This window comes from Macaca mulatta, chromosome 4 (genome assembly GCF_049350105.2).
Source record: "Macaca mulatta isolate MMU2019108-1 chromosome 4, T2T-MMU8v2.0, whole genome shotgun sequence".
NCBI classification, from domain to species: domain Eukaryota; kingdom Metazoa; phylum Chordata; class Mammalia; order Primates; family Cercopithecidae; genus Macaca; species Macaca mulatta.
Genome location: NC_133409.1, coordinates 78,181,381 through 78,197,950, shown reverse-complemented (window position 1 = coordinate 78,197,950; position 16,570 = coordinate 78,181,381). Strand labels below are relative to the sequence as shown.

Here is a 16,570-nt window from a genome sequence, read left to right as displayed (position 1 = left end):
CATTTTGTTATGAAGAGTCTAATATTGTCACTGCCCGTTGGCATCTTCCTGCTTTCTTACAACTGCCTTTCATTTATGTATGCCACTGCTGCCTTTGCCAGTTGGGATTTAAAATGCGACCCATTTGAGCTATATTAATTTAAACCCTGGCATAGCTGCAAAGTTGTTCCGATGCAGTCAGAAGATGCATTGGTCTCAGTGCCTTGTCAGCCACTGGACATGAACAACAATTAAACTTTTTTCTCTGTCACATATAGCCAATCCTATAACTGCATTTTTATTTTAGTCTGATTTAGTAGGAAAAAAAGGTACAACAAAAAGGCACCAAGCCCCAGGGATATTGATAAATCTCAAAAGTGAACCAAAAGAGAGCAGTCTCTTTTCCCCACAAACTTCTTGTAACCTAAATATTACTGACCATGACATTGCACTTCCAAGTTCCATCTAGTTCCTTCCGTGGCCTAGGTAGCAGCAGCTTTCTTAAACACAAGCAATACATTCTAAAATGTACAAAATATGGATCTCTTTCTAAAATGACAAGCCCCAGTATAGCCAGGGAGCTCTGAGTGACGCTCATCAGGGCAGATTTTACTCCATTAAAGGAGAAACAATACATAAGCGTTGTCATCTCTGCCACAGTGTATGCTCATTGTTTTCTCCCCCCTCAATCCATACATAACAACAGGTAGTTCTCAGCTGTTCCCTTGGTGCCAGACATACATTTTATCTAAAGAGACAGCAGACAGAACTACCTGCTGCTTCCTGTGCGGCTCTCCCTGTGTTTCTCTCCTTTTTCCTACTTCACTAGGGCTTTTAAAAATCAGCTGGCAGGGAGCCAGGAGCTCATCATTTTAATGCAGTGTAAAATGGAATATGCATAATTATATGCAAGCCATATGTGAGGGAGACAGCTCAGCTGTGAATTTCAGGAGGCCAGGAAAGAGAGAGCAGTTAGGGCTAAGATGAGATGAGAGCAGAGCGGAGTGCAAGTGTCACCCAAATGAATGGTTTAATGAGTGTGCTGCAGACACGCCCCCTTTCACCTACCTCTGCCTTCTCTCCCACTCCAAACCAGAAACCGGTGGAGATTAGAAAGAAGACTGTATGCAAGCGGTATTGCTAATGGGTTCTGTTAATGTCTCCATTTAAACTTCAGCTTTCTTAATTAACAGCGTAGATCAAAATAACCAGTAACTTTTTAATGCAGCTTTTAAATTAAGTCTATTTTTTTTTTACTACATTTGATTGAAGAATCATGGTTCTTACCAGATCATCGCTCCTTTTAGATCTTTATTTAAAATTGGAGGGGAATCAGTTTATCTCTAATAGTATTACAATGCAAAATATAATTATGCAGATTGCTTTTCTTATGGCCTTGCTATTAGAATTTTTTTAAAGTGCATTATCTAGAGATTGCTTAAGCATGCCAAAAAGTTTAAACACGTATGTATGTCATATAATCCTAAATGTGCAATGAACAATGTGCACTGAAAAACTAAGGTGGTGGTAATTGCCAACAAAATTATTTGATTTTGGTTTGCTTGATATTGTTTTAAATATTACACCACGATGAATTTGCATGTTCAAACTAAACAATGTAAAGAAGAATAAATCCCAAATTTTGATACCTAAAAGGCGTACTGCGTATTTAAACAAACTTCTTAATATTGTTGTTATTTCTGGATTCCCGTTTGTTGAATGATCTGAGCTGTTATGCTTTTAGCTTTTTTTCTTCCATTATTTGTAAGTCCCTAAATAGGCCATTATATTTCCCTTCAGGCTAGAGATGAAGATGGACATGCTGAAAATTTTCCCCAGCAGCACTATGCTAAGGAAACTCCAAGGCTTGCCTTCAAGAATAACTGCGAACTACTTGTAAGAATAACATACTTACAACAAGTCTAGAATGTTACTTTAGCACAGTGAAAACAGTTTTTGAAAGGGTTTGTTCATGATTACATAATTTATGAAATATTATAGTTTTCTGTATAGAGTTCTAAATGCTAATTCTGATATCACTGAATATTAATTTTAAGATCTCAAATTGTTTGCACATCTTTTATATCTGATTATAGAGCTTGAATGGCCCTGTACTTTATTAGCTTGTTTTGTTTAGTAGTTTATAAGCAGCCACTTGGAGAATGGCTAGTAAAGTTAAAAATATAGAGAAAGACAGTTGATATATGTAGCTTGGGAAAAAACAACCTCGCCCTCACCCCTCCTCCTACGTCCTCATTGTACACTATTTTAGGAGACGACATGGTAATATTTTGTTCTGCTAGGGAAGATAGCAGAGTTGACACGCAGTACTCCCTTTAGAATTCAAGTATTCCTCCACTCTCTTGCCAAACTTAATCGTCTCTCCTATGCAGAAGGAGTCAAAGCAGTGACAGGGTGCGGGGATGTTTACAAGTCGTGAGAGGGAGGATATCAGCTGTGACATTGAGACTCTGTTCCAATGCAGGGTTAATTTGCTGTTCATTTTAGCATTTACAGCCAGACAAGATGAAAAGCAAGCAGGAATGCCTATTATATTTCTATTAAATGAATCTGTTGGGACCTAATGTTCTTGATTAGCTTTTGAAAATGAGTGCTCTGCAACGCATTTTCTGTTTACCTAAAGTAAACAGAGAATGAATTGTCATTTATTTAGAGATTCAAACACTCCTTTTGAAAATGAAGCTTTATGAGGGATCTAGCTATGTTGTCCCTAAATGTTCTTTTCTTTTCACTTGCATTAAAGCAAAACATTTGTTCCAACTAAATGAAAACACTGAAAGAGAATGAGGATGCTCAGTTGTTACATTTTGAGGTAGTCTAATTTCTGTTTAGTTTTTTGGCCGAATATAGAACAGCTCTGCCAGGTCTCTGCATTAGGAAATCCCACATGTAACAGTCTTTGGATTTAGCTCTGATACCAACTGTTCATTAAAAACAAAGTGTCCAAAGAGCAGGAGAAGAGACAAAAATATAGTTCTTACCCATTCTAGCCGCAGTAGCTACATGTTGACAGCAAGAACCTCCTTTTCCCCCTCCACAGTCTGCACAGTTACAATTGCACTACTCATTCTGTGTGTGTAGTCCCTTGACCAACAAATCCACAGGCAAATTTGCTGCTTATAAATGTAATTTTTTTTTCTGAAAATTTAACTTATCTTATATTTTATCTTAGGACTCTTAAACTTCCAGGACTGCTAGCATTACCTATTCTGAGGAAACCCTTTTTGTTCATTTTGGTTTTAATGTTTGATTATTCAGCAGAAGACCACAGAGGCCCTTATGCTGTGTTTTGGTATCAGAATGCTTTGGGGTAGCTTACTTCTTTTTAGAGACATTGGTAAAAGTAACATGTCATATTTAATTTTTGTCTATTTGTTGGAAAAATGAACATGTTTGAGTCCTGGTTGTGGTCAGTTTATGCTGGAGGAAGCAAAACATATATGTGAACATCGTTTTTAGCTGTCTTTAGGGAAAGTAGATGTTTTGTCATTGCTGTGCTTAAACACATTGTTGTGTTGGCAGTAGTTTTGAGCAATTTGGTACAATCTTTGTCCTTCTAGTCACTGTTAGAAATGCTTTATTTTGGTCAGTATACTTTCCTGTGATAAAATAAAAGGAATAAAAAGAAAACATAAGTAAGCTTATTTCTCCAAGGAGAATTTTAATTTTTTTCAGCTGTAAGAAAAGTGATGTTGTTTGGCTGGTTATGAAGCCCTTCTCTGAGAAGTTATGCTTCTATATGAAAAAGACTTGTTCATTCATAAGAAAGAAATAGGAAATCCTTGGAGTTTTCTTAGTGCAGCTTAGAGCAGATTTTTAAAGAATCTGTCAGAGAAGATTGCAAGCTCCACTCCAAAGTGCTTTTTTAGCTGAAGGGTGGTTCTGCCATCTTCTTGCATGGATTGCTGCAAGAGCAGTAGCCAGTTTAGAAAGCGTGGGAGCTCTGGAGAAAGCACTGAGGCACAGGGTGCCTCTGGGCCCCCAGATGATCAGGAGCACATGGCTGGAAGACTAGTCCTCTGTGCCACAGACACTGACAGAAAGTGCCCTGACCAGGTAGATGGGACGTTGCCTTGACTTTATGACTGACTCTCTAATGTCTCTGCCCGCTCCCCACCCCCACATGACTGCTTCTTGGAAGAGGGAGGAATATTAAGTAACTTAAACAAAAGCAAAGCAAAATCGATGCCCGGAATACACAAGTGTGTGTAATCAGAAGGCACTGACAAACAAAGCATTGGCTGATAGAAAAATCTGCTATGCAACTGTAGATTTCCTGTAGGGTATTGATTTTTCCATTTAAATCCCAAACTGTGATATGTGCCTTCACACTTAATGTACAACACAGATGACTAGATATTTAGCTTTGTGGCCAAGATCCTTTAGTTGGTGACTGTGCAGCAGTTTCCTTATGCTTTTTATTAATTTTGAAAATGAAAGGCTGTCAAGATGAGTGACATTAGATGAAACGAGTACTATTTGATATGTCACAATTCACTGTGGCCCCACCTACCTCTTCATAGATAGGCATGCACACTTGCACGCATGCGCGCACACATGCACACACACGGGTAGTTTGCTGGCGTATCTAAGTTTATGACTAAAGAAAACTTTTAATAAAAGAAAATGTAGGAATTTTATATCATGTTAACACTATAGCAGCCTGGTTTACAAGATCCTGGAAAAGGGAACATTTAGAGCCAGCCATGGGTGAAACTAGCCCTTGCCCCAAATTCCAGCTCCATTCTTGGTCCCTTTATCATTACTGCTTCTTTCTTCTGGGACTGGAAGGCTTCTCATTTCCTCGATTCAAATGCTCGTATCTCTGGCGAGAGGTGGGTTCAGAGCTAGAATGAGGAGGACCATAAACACGTTATGAGCTCGCTTTTTCTCCTCAGCCATGACTTTCTCAATTTTTGAAAGCCCACTGAGAGTAAAGACCTTGCAGAAATACAGCATGAGCTGGGTCATTGGAGGGGAAACACCTGTAGTGCGAAGAAGAGGAACACTGAGAGGGTTTTGAGAAGGAACTGAAGACTCCTGAGCCTACTCCCCGAATTTTCAAAAGATCAGTCCAGAGAACATCCCTGTGTTCAGGAAGAAGGTCAAAATATAACCAAAGAATAACAGCAACTGATGGAGTATTATGTGGTTGGATAAAAGCCAGGCTTAGGAAGTTTGAAAGGGGAAGTAAGAGAAAAGAAACTCAGGGGGGTAAAATCAGCCTGTCTCCCTCAGTTCCAGATTCCTGAGTCATTACCTAGACAACGTCTGAATTCCTTTGGCTTTTCCTGAGGCTGTTAGGGGTGAGGGCTTTGCAGAGGGAAAGGGAGGGAGCTCACAACTGGGAGGTGAAATAAAAATAGCATCGGGGAAGAATTCTTCCTGGTCACTTACAGTGCCAGTGTAGGGAGAATATGAAAACTACTTTAGTTTTGTGGCTGTGTGATCAGAAGTGATGAGGAGAAGAGATGCTTAGGCTGTTTTTCTGTGGGCTGATTTTTCCATTTCATTTCCTTGTGGATGTAGACAGGTGGATTATAAGAGTTGCATGTAGGCCTTAGGCAGTAGAAATACCCCGTGCTAATCCAGTGCTCAATAAACATGACATTATTGAGCATCTTCTATGTACAAGGCATTGTACTAGACAGTGCAGGTAGGGACACAACATAGAAAAAGACACAGTCCCTTCCCTAAAGGAGCATGCAATTCAGTAGGAGAAATAAGGCACATACAGTATCATAGACATAAAAAATGTGGGCTCTCAGGTCTTGCCCCAGCTAGACTTTATACATTGTCATCTTGGTGGTATAGCTAAGGATCACAGGCACAAAGGCTTAACATTTATTGTAACATATCTGATACCACATCACACTTTTGGATCCCTGTTTCACCCCCTTGGATCTCTCTGAGCTTCAGATCTTTTGTAAAATGTGATAATAAAAGGAAATAACCTCAGAGCATATCATAAGAATGGAAAATGATGACATATATAAAGAGCCAGGCACATAGTAAGCACTCAGTATATATTAGCTGCTGTTATTATCATCTTCTTATAGTCATGATTGTTATTGCATAATGAGCTGTGCCCCAAAAGTACACTAGCAAAGTTCTTGGAGTACAGAGGAGGAAGAGATTTTTTCTGTATGCAGTCATTAAAAACTTAACAAGGGAAGACACCTTTGATCTAGGCCTTTCATGGGTTGGATTTAGATCGTTGCCAGAAAATGTAAGGGAAGAGGGTGTTCCCAGCAGAGGAAAATAGCACAGGCATGGAGGTGGGAAAGTATGGGCCAGGTGCACCACACACAGGTTAGTATCTAGGCTGGCCAAGCGTAGAGTACCCGAAGGCTAAGGAGTGAACAGGCAGGCAGTCCCATATGCAGGGGTCTCAATAACTATTGAGTCTGGATTTTAGTAATTCTGCTTCATGGGAATTCCTAGCACTTCTGTGGATTAAAAACATTATTATGGAAAATTTCTAAGTATACAGAATTAAAGTAGTGGGAGTCATATAATGACTCCCCATGTACCTTTCGCCTAGCTTCAACAATTGTCAACTCAGGACTAATCATGCTTCATTTTCCTTCCCCACATCCCCCTCCCCCAACCTGCTTTTTTTTTTTTTTTTTTTTTTTTTTTTTTTTTTGCTGTACTATTCTGAAGTATGTATTCTTTTATGAGGGACAGATTTGGTTTTTTAGTGTTTTGGGTTTTCTTTTTCCTTTTGTAAAATCTTTAGGATCCCTCTTCTCTGGCTAGAAAGAATCCATTGATACTGATTAAACCAGGAATTAGAGCTTTGGGACAATGCCTACATAAAACAAATCACTCTTGGTTATATATTGTGCTTTTCTTTCCCTGCTCAACACAACCTTGGTAAAGCTTGGCCAATCAGACCCAGTTTTAAAAGCCCTTAAAGTGAAAGACATCACAGTGCCAGTGATGACTTGAACTTTCTTTATTCTCAGGCCCCTGGTTCTAAGTGTATTTATTTAAAAACAAAATCAGATGTCTTTGCAACCCAACCAAACTCACCAGTACATGTTAGCTTCTCACAGTCGTGAGGGGAAAGTCTGGATGGCTGCCATATATTAGCCATTGCTAGAACTTTTCTGCTAGATCACGAAGATGTAACAAGGACTCCTGAAAGGTGATAGAAACTGTCCTATTTCATTTGAAACTTAATAGGTGTCTCAGAATAGGTGCAATTGACTAAAGACCCTCCCCCTAATGCTGTTGGTCTAATGAAAGTCAGATTTATGCCCCAGCTCAACATGAATTTACATACTATTGCTTTGATGTTACAGCTGAGCAGCACAGGCACTGAAAATTAAAATCATGATGGCACACACTGGAACTCACATCACATCAAACAAAACATCATATGATATATGCATGCATTGTGTACTATGTACCAGTTTCCTGAAATAGTCACTGCAATAGCCCCACAGGTATAAAATAACCAGAAAATCCCAGGGGACTGGCTGCTGTCTAGAGAAACTTAGCCTGTGTCACCATTTTTTTTTTCCCAGCCATCTTCCAGATCCCTTTAGTTTGTGGTTATTCCTGTATTCCCATAGTTTTCTAAACTATCTTGGAAAAATAGAACTTTCCAGAAATAAAAGTCACAATCTTAGACTAAGCAAGAGGCAGTTCTGATAGAGGTGGCGTAGTTATGCTCTCCGCAAGACCATCTAGACTTTAATACAGGCAGAAGGGATGGATTCCACTTGAGTCGTATTTCATCTGCACATTCCTCTGTTCCCATCTGTGCTGGTGTTTCACCTTCTTCTTCAGCTGTGTCTGCCACTTCCCTCTCACTCTTCAGCCTCTTGGCTCCCACTTCTGCCATAGTCTTGTAGTTCAGGTCCTTTTACTTTTCTTGTATAAAGACCCTCTTGACCACAGTTGACCATCTCCCCTCCTTTCCTGTGCATGCAAACCCTATTTTACCTCTCTTTGTAATTCCATTATTTGAGAGAAAATCCACATGAGGGAGGGCTAGAGTTGCTCAGCTTCTGCTCTGATATAGGGGCCTTATTGGGGGACAGAGTCTTGATTTGGCAGGCTCTCCTTTCCAGAGCATGGGGGATCTTTGCCCTTCAGATTTCAGAGCCATTGCATACAAATGTCAGAGGTATAATGGTTTGGTTTTCATGCTGGCTTCTCACACAGTCCATCACAGTGATTCTTGGAGCCAGAGGGAGGTATGAAAGACTGTGTGTTCTCCAAGGGAGGCACTGTGGTCTGGTGGATAAGAGTGGGAGTCCCAGTCCTTTCTCCGCAGATGTGCTAGCTGTGCACCCTGGGCAAGTTTCTCACCCTCCTGAGCCTCAGTGTCTTTATCAATATGGCGAGGATAAATACAGCACCTGCCTCCCTCATAGGGTTGTTTTCAGCAGTCGATGAGATCATGTATATGAAACATTTAGTATACCTAGCACCTAATAAAAGCTCAACAATCAGTAGTCTTATTACTAACAAAATGGAGCTAGAAAGATACAGTAGTTTAAACAAAATCTTGAGGCAGATGCTGGGAGTACCTGTCTTTATTCTTCAGCTTGAGTCTCCTCCCAATTTGTTTGGATAAAAACTCAAATGTAATATTTTTAATTTGGGTAAAAGAACTTCTGAGAAAGGGTTGAACATCTATCCACTTGCCTTTTTATGCCCCGGGAACTAGAGATGCTTGTTGGCGGCATCGCAAATGTTGCTGACTTATGAAGTACTGCAGTATCTGAATACCTTTTCAGTGGATAATCTAAAATTTCCAAAAAATAGTATAGTATTGCAGTGAAGAACTTGGACTCTTAAGCCAGATTATTTTGTTCATATTCAGAAATCTCCTCCACTCCACCCACTGGCTATGTAGCAAATCACTGAATCTCTGTGTGTCTGCATCCTGATGTATGAAATGAGGACGATAGTAGCTGTTGGGTAGGGTTGGCCTGGGGTCTAAGTGATGACTACCTGTAAGGTGCTTAGAACAGTATTTGGTAAACAACTGGCACTCAATCAGTGTTGCTGTGATTATGATTATGATTATGATGATTTATTCCAAGGTTGCTTGCTTTGCAGTACATCATAGACTACTACTTGACCAAATTTACTAGCGATGGAGTACCTGAAAGTTTTACATACGCACATTTGCATGAAAACCCCACAAAATTTCCTTTTGAACAGCACAAAGATAATTCTTAGCACTAAGCTTAAAGAAAGAAAAAGACTCAAGGAAAACTCTCTACATGGTCCCAGACCTCTTCATTCTGCCTAACCATTTAATAGTAAAAATTTTAATGTTAAAATATGCAACTAAGAACATAAATGCGAAGCAAAGGAAAAAGATGTAATTTACACAGAGCCATATCTGCCATAGAAAATGGGTGTGCCTCTGATACCGTGCTAAGGGAAGGAGACAAGAAATCCACCTTTGTGAGGCACCTCCAGTGAACGAGCACTGTGATCTGTCTGTATAGACCCCTTTTAAGGCCCTTTATTCTCACTGTAACTTTTCTCAGTAGATATTGCTGTTTCCATTTTAGAAGTGGGGAAATTAAAATGCAGAGATGGGATACTCCTTGCCCTGGGTGAGGGCTGGAGGCCCAGTGAGCAGGCACAGAGCTGGAGCTTGACCCACATCTCTGACCACACACCCATGCTTGTGCTCAGGCCAACACATGCCGCTGCCTTCTCAGGGTAGGGGCCAGGTCGTACACATTTTTACATTCCAGGATCAGAGAAGGAGTGCAGTCTGTGATTGTGGAAGGAAGGGATTAAGAAATTAATTCAAAATGACTCTTTCTAGTTTCTTTATAGTAACAATTCTTTGGTAGAATTCTGAAGCCAGAAAGAACATTTATGGGGAATGTTAGGAAGGGCAGTTTATTCAGAAAGTCATGGCAATGTTTGCGGATTCCCAGTGCATAATAAATTGTGGGGAACAGAGCCAAGGTATGTAGTTTTTAATCTGGTAGACTTGGGACATTAAAAGAACAGCTGTAGACTATAGAAAATATATTTTTCAATGTGATATAAACATTCGAGTGCCTTTTTAAAAATCTGACTGCTATAGATTTTGATACTTTTTTTTTTTTTAGGATCACTAAGGCCTTTTAAAAAAATCTTGAACTATTTTGGTTTGTTAGGATTGTATTCCTTAGAGTGAATGGATCTATTTCTTTTGAGATTTCTGGCCATAAAATAGCATATGGGAGTCAGTCACATTCTCCTTTATTGTTTTAATTACTAGAACTGAACAATTACCTAAAATACCAAAGAAAATTCACCTCCAGTGGCTTCAAGGAAACTATAGATCATATGTCAAGCAAAACCAGGAAATCAGATAGGATATCAGTTATCAATATTAAAATGTACCAGTAACCAGCCAGAACTAATATTAATCATATTCAGTTATGTGCTTAGTTTATGGTTAGAAGAACAAGCTAATGAAAGTCTCTTGAGAGGAAAAAGGAAAGAGTATAAAAAATATTTGAAGTGGAGAAGAATGACATATGTGAGTAATAAGAGAGGCAAGAAATTAGAGATGGGAGGACTGGTAAGGGAATTTTAAAAGGGAAGAAGGAAGATAGCAGCCCATGGTTAAGCTTCAAATGAGCAGGTTCAGGAAAACAACATTCTTCAAAATAATGTATTTCATTGCATTTTGGCTTAAAATATTTTTCCTAATTGTATTTTTTGCATACTTCCTACTCTTTGTCTCTTCCTGGAGAGCTACGTGCCACCAGGAACTAAGACTTTTGCTAGAGGACAGTAGGCATTCTCTTTTAATTCCAGATGAGTCTACCCTGGCCGAGAGCTTTGTGTGTCAAGAGCCTTGTCTCTCTTGTTCATTGCTGGATCCCTGAGCTTAGCTCACACCATTTTTCATGAATTCTGAGATGCACTTTTCCCCCCTAACATTTTAATATCTCAGAAATGGGAGTCATATATTACAATTGATGACCTGTCATTGTTTAATTGCCTGTGTGTGTGTGTGTGTGTTTTTCCTGGTGGTATTAAAATAATGGCATTGTAACAGCCAATGGTGATATAGATTCAAGGAACCATGGAGGTGGACGCTTAAGAATTATTTGTTGAATGAATGTATGCAATCAAATATCTCCCTGGTTCTAGTTCAGGTAAAAATGAAATACTTATGAGTTGGTTCTGGATTGTATGTCTGCCGCCAGTGAGGCGGGGTGGAGGTTGGCCTCTGGCTATCTTGGCTGAGCATTTTAATGCTGTTCACTTTTCCTTGAGTGGAACTGATAGATGGCTTGTTCATTCTTGCAAGTGAAATGTTAAATCAATTAAGACATACCCCAGATAAGCTGAGTTTAAAATAAGAAACTTTACTTTTGCCTTATTTTTCTAGAAAATTGCTTTTTGTTCTATTTTGGATTACATATCCATCAATATTTCTCTTGAAAATTCATGGAGATACATTGGTAGATGAGCAATAATCTCTTTCTCTGTCTCTCTCAATAAAACAAGCTATAGATTTCATTAGGATAAAGTATGTTTCTATAGATTAGGATGCCCTTATCCATCACCACCACCGCCACCATCTCTTAGAGAGCTTCCCAACCTACAGAAGAGACAAAGTATATATAGGTATATTATCTATACTTTAGAATTTCATAATCTGCATTCAGTATATCAAATTGTGTAGGAGAAGTTATGCCTCAGACTTAACCATGTGAAGTACTCTGCTGTTTTTTGGTGTTCTGATCTCATTTTAGTTTGGTTTCCTTTGAATGGAAAATTTGAACCTGATTTTGATATTGGAGCAGGATGTGCTATTCATTTCTCTCTGTGAACAGGGAGGGGAAAAGAAACACATGAACATTTTTAAATGGCAAAGCCTGACATGGGAAGGGAGGCAATATTTGAATATTGAACATGTGCTAGGATAAGACTTTCACCTAAAAAGTGTTCAGATATTAAGATATGTGAAATATTTGGGGCCCTTCATTAGATAGCTATTTCAGTAAGTGTTGCTTTTAAGTTTCAAATTGTCTGGTAATCGTGTAAAGACACTCCCAGTGAAACGCCATTTTTGGCTTAGGGAAATATTTATGTACTTACCAGATAGCTTGAATTTTGAAAATATGCAACGTTATTGCATAGATACACATATAAAATACAATATATGAGGGCAGATTTATATATCCCATGTAGAAATGTGGATATTTATATCTAGGAAAAGGAAAATAAACAAGCATTACTGAAGTATTTATGAGTTTATGGCATTTAACTCATCTCAAACATTTATGCAGTATTTTTCTATACTAATTTAATGTTTATATATGAATACATAAAAATAAATAACATGGAAAAATTAAGTTGTAATGGAATTTTTATTTTCATTTTTCCTTAGCCTTCATGCATTTTGATTTTTAAACAATGTTCTGACTGTCATCAAATCAGCCAAGTTGAAAATTGAGCTGCATCAATGGAGACAGCCGGTCTTGATAATTCAAACCAAAAAAGACCTTTTCTCGAGGGATATATTCTCCCTGGTTTATTTGGTCTGAGTTGTTTCTCATAGCTCTAATTTATTCTTTTGTATACACTGCATGAAGACAATGTCTGTAGAGATTTAAAGCCTTAAAAAAAGTCTGGGTATTTAATGTCATGGACGCATCTCAAAAAGTGGAATTCACATGAGAGCAGGTGGTTATGGGGTGTGTGTGTGTTACCCCGATTTTGAAGACATTTGTCTTTCAGTCGACATGCATTTATTAGGTATCTACTGTCTCCCTAGAGCTGGGCTTAAAAGTTGTGTGTTGTAGTGCAAACAAAGTATAATGTAAAATGTGCATCCTTCTCATAAGAAGTTTACAAATTTGGGCTAGACAAAGAGAACTTTAAAAAAAAAGCTTACAAGCTATGCTTATGTGAACAGTGTACTTCCGGTGTACAATAAGGTGCCAGGTGGGGTAGCATGGTGATTAGACAATGGAAATACATATTAAAATATGTATGTGTGCAATAAGGAAGTAAAGTCCGTTCAATAGGGAAGAAATGATGGCCTGGAGTCATCAGGAATAGGTCCTTGGAAGAGATGACGGTTGGGCTGGCCCTTGGAGGGTGGGTAGCAATGGAAGGGCATCCTAGAGAAAGAGAAGATGTGGAATGATGATGAGGGGGGTGCGCATCATGCATATGGGGGCCAGTTGGGAGACTGCCTGCACTGGCATCATTCTGTGAGTGGTGAGAATAAAATTAATTCAGTAGGTTGTGGTCAGATAATAAAAACAGTAACAGCCAAACAGCTAATTTTACATTTGGTATTTTGGCTATGGGGATCTCTGTTAGGTACCTGAGCCAGGAAGTACCATTATGAAAGCACTGCCTTCATGGGTTGGAGGAGGGGAGCAGGGAGACTTCTAGAAGGCGGTTAGAACAGTCCAGGCACCCTGTGATGAGGACAAAGACTTCTAACAGCTGGAAAGGCAAGAAAGTGACTCTGCAAATGACTGTCCAAAAATATTGGTCATCAAGTTTTTATGATCATCTTAATATAAATAACTGGCAAAGATTTCATCTCAAGCCAATTTTCCTGTAAATTTAGATTTTGGATAACAGTCTTAAGTAGCTAGTTCTGTGCGGTGGGAAAAACAAGATCGAAGTAGAAGCAAGAAACTGAAGTTTAAAAATATTTGTGATCCAGAGTGATTCAGGGATCAGTACGATTTAAACTACAAAAATGCAAAATAGGAACGAAAGATTCTTAAATGTGGGTAGAGTCTCTAGTACGAGGAATGCAACAACCCCTTCCCCCTGAAAAGAGCAGAGAGACCATGTAGTGTATATGCCCTGGAATCACTTCCTGGCTGTGTGGGTTACCGGCTTTGTGGCCTTGGGATGGTCAGTTTCTGCATCTGTAAAACAGAAAGAATAACTGTATGTGCCATTTAGGGTTGCTGTAAAAGCTAATTGAGATAATAAATGTAGTGTGCTTGTCATTTAGTAAGTGCTCAATAAAATGTAATTAATAAAGAGAAATCCTTTTGTACTCAACTTTTAAGAGAAAGAAGGAAATACTAACAAATAAAACTCATATGAGTAGTCCGAATCCATTTTTTAAAAATGAACCATCTTATGATATACAGTTTTCAATCATATGGATTTAGCTTATTCTTTACACTTTGCACATGTATAGGACTCTAGACAGAGAACTGGTATTTATCCAGTAATAATCCTAAATATTTTCAAGATCTTCATCAAAGAAAAAACATTTTATTTAATTTGCTGGGTTTATAAAGGTAGAACATTTGATTAACATAAGATGATTTTTGAGAAAAAAAAAAAGGAGGCTGCTGATCTCCCAAATTAAATTTATTAAAATTCCACATTTCTTAATTATTCTAATTACCTGACCGTTTAAAATCCTGACTTTCTTTTGGAAGTGAACACAAGCACCCACTTTTTGGGGTCATCTTTTTTGTTTATATACTGATAAGTTTCAGAATATATCAATTAGGTACTTATTATTGATTTGATAAATCAGTTTTCCTTTGTTCTGGCTTAGATGTCTGGAATACATTTGGGACTTGTTTCAGTTGTAAAAATGAACAAAGAAAGAAACAAAAATCCACAAGAATGTGGGCAAAATGTCATTTAGTCAAAACTCAAGAGCATCTCCCCTTGATTAGAGCTCCTCTTTGAAATAGTTGGGCTGCCCATACACAGATTATCAAGGTCATGTTCAAGATTAAAATGAGCTGTGGGACAATAAACTGCCTATTATGGTAAGAAAACATGCAAACAGAAATTGAGACCTAATGTCTTTCCTCTGTCCTGGCTTTTTTCTTTCTGAGCCTAATATACCTATTTTGTCTGATTTAGTTTTAGCTTTAGTTATGCTTTCTAAAATTACAATGTGTGTGAGGATTGGAATTTTTCTCTTCCAACAGGAATTAGGGTCTGTGTGAAATGCCTTTCCTCCTACGGGAATGGGAAGAGCCACATACCTCCCTACGTGTTGTGCCTGGTCAGGGCTGCAGTGTGGAGCCTCTCACAGGGCCCATGATGTGAATATGCCTCCAAGATGCAGTGGCCCTGCAGCCTTGCTGCTAGGAGGCTGGTTCTCAGCGTTAGCCCCTGCAAACAATGACAATACAAGGATTACTTTTTAGATGATGAAACTAACCATGCAAAGTTAATGTTTAGATTTTGAAGTACAGGTTTAAAAAATATATATGTGGTTGAATCTACTGTTAAAAAAAAAAAAGACCAAAATTCATGGGTTTACATTTTAAGTTTTCTATTGCAAGAAAAAAATGACAGGACTGTTAAGGACACTGATAGTTGGAGCTGAAGCCTGAGGATAAGGGCCTTGGAATCAGTTCTCTTTCAGTATCAGCTGCCATAATCATCAGCTCTTTGGTTTATCCTGGCCAAGATATTAGTTTCCATAAATTAGAGAACTTTATGCAAGTGCCATATACCATCATGTTTACCACAGAATCCACATCATCAATGCCATCTATCTAGTCAGCAAGCTTTTATTGGGTACCCACTATGTGCAGGGCACAAAATCATTTTGGATGGGCATGAAATGAACTCGATTTTTACAGATCTCTACCCCTCATTTTTACAAGATCATTATATACTTACTTTATATTATTAAATTATTTAGAGTTATATTGTTAAATTATATAATGTGTATAAAATAATCTTAATAAAGCCTTTGAATAGACACTCAAGAAATATTGGCTGTATGAATGAATGAACAAACCATACCGGTGTGGCTCTCTATTGGCAATTTTCCCCAGTCAGCTCAGACTCCAAGGTCTCTCCTGTGTCTAGGGAGTTGTCAGGAATGTCTAGAATGTGGCAGCATTGGCTCAGTTGAGTTCCTCTCTGACATTATTTCTGAGTTGTGGAGTTTCTTGGGCAGAATGAATAGAAGCAGAAGTTGTGGCAGCCACCTATGGGCTCTGACAGCTCTCTGTGGCCCCATCCCTAAACTACGGCACATCTCGTGGTCTCCCCATACCCCAATAGCCCAGGTTTGTTTCCCATATAAGAGTAGGACCTGGAAAGAATTTTCTCCAATTTGCTCTCAACTCCCCATATTCACGTGTATGTTTGAATTTAGCTACTAGAGAAGGTATCAAATATTGTAGAAAGACATTAGGTTTAAAAATAAGTGTTTGTCATCTTTTTGAAACTATTTAGATTAAATTTTAAATGCAAGAAACACTTTGGAAATTACTTTGGAAACACGACTCCATTCCTAAATTTAAGTGTCACATTTGCCCTGGCTGGTCTAGCAGGGCAGGCCGGTGCCTCCAGAGCCTCTTCCTCCTTCTGTCTCTTTGTTTCTCTGTGTGTGATTTCCACACAGAATGTCAGTGGGTCCAACATATAGTTGTCTTTGGAACCCCCATTCCGCTAAATTGACCCCATAGAATAATCATACTTCTTTTTGAAATGGAACTATGCAAAGTCTTGAATTTTATTACAGAATTTAATACCAATAATTACTTAAAATTTAATGAATTTCACTACTGACTTAATTGCTTTTGAGTAGTTCCACTTAATTTATTAAAGAGAA

At 38.5% G+C, this 16,570-nt stretch overlaps 1 protein-coding gene across 4 annotated transcripts in view; it reads left to right on the top strand.

Moving 5' to 3' along the window:
• SOBP (sine oculis binding protein homolog) overlaps window positions 1-16,570 on the top strand; it is a 172,579-nt gene that overhangs the window by 97,060 nt on the left and 58,949 nt on the right. For 2 of the 4 annotated variants that reach the window (XM_077998431.1, NM_001104534.1), the window contains 1 exon segment: window positions 1,780-1,875. The exons of the other annotated variants lie outside the window; for them this stretch is intronic. In XM_077998431.1, coding sequence (XP_077854557.1) covers window positions 1,780-1,875 — 96 coding nt within the window. 4 annotated transcript variants of the gene reach the window in all.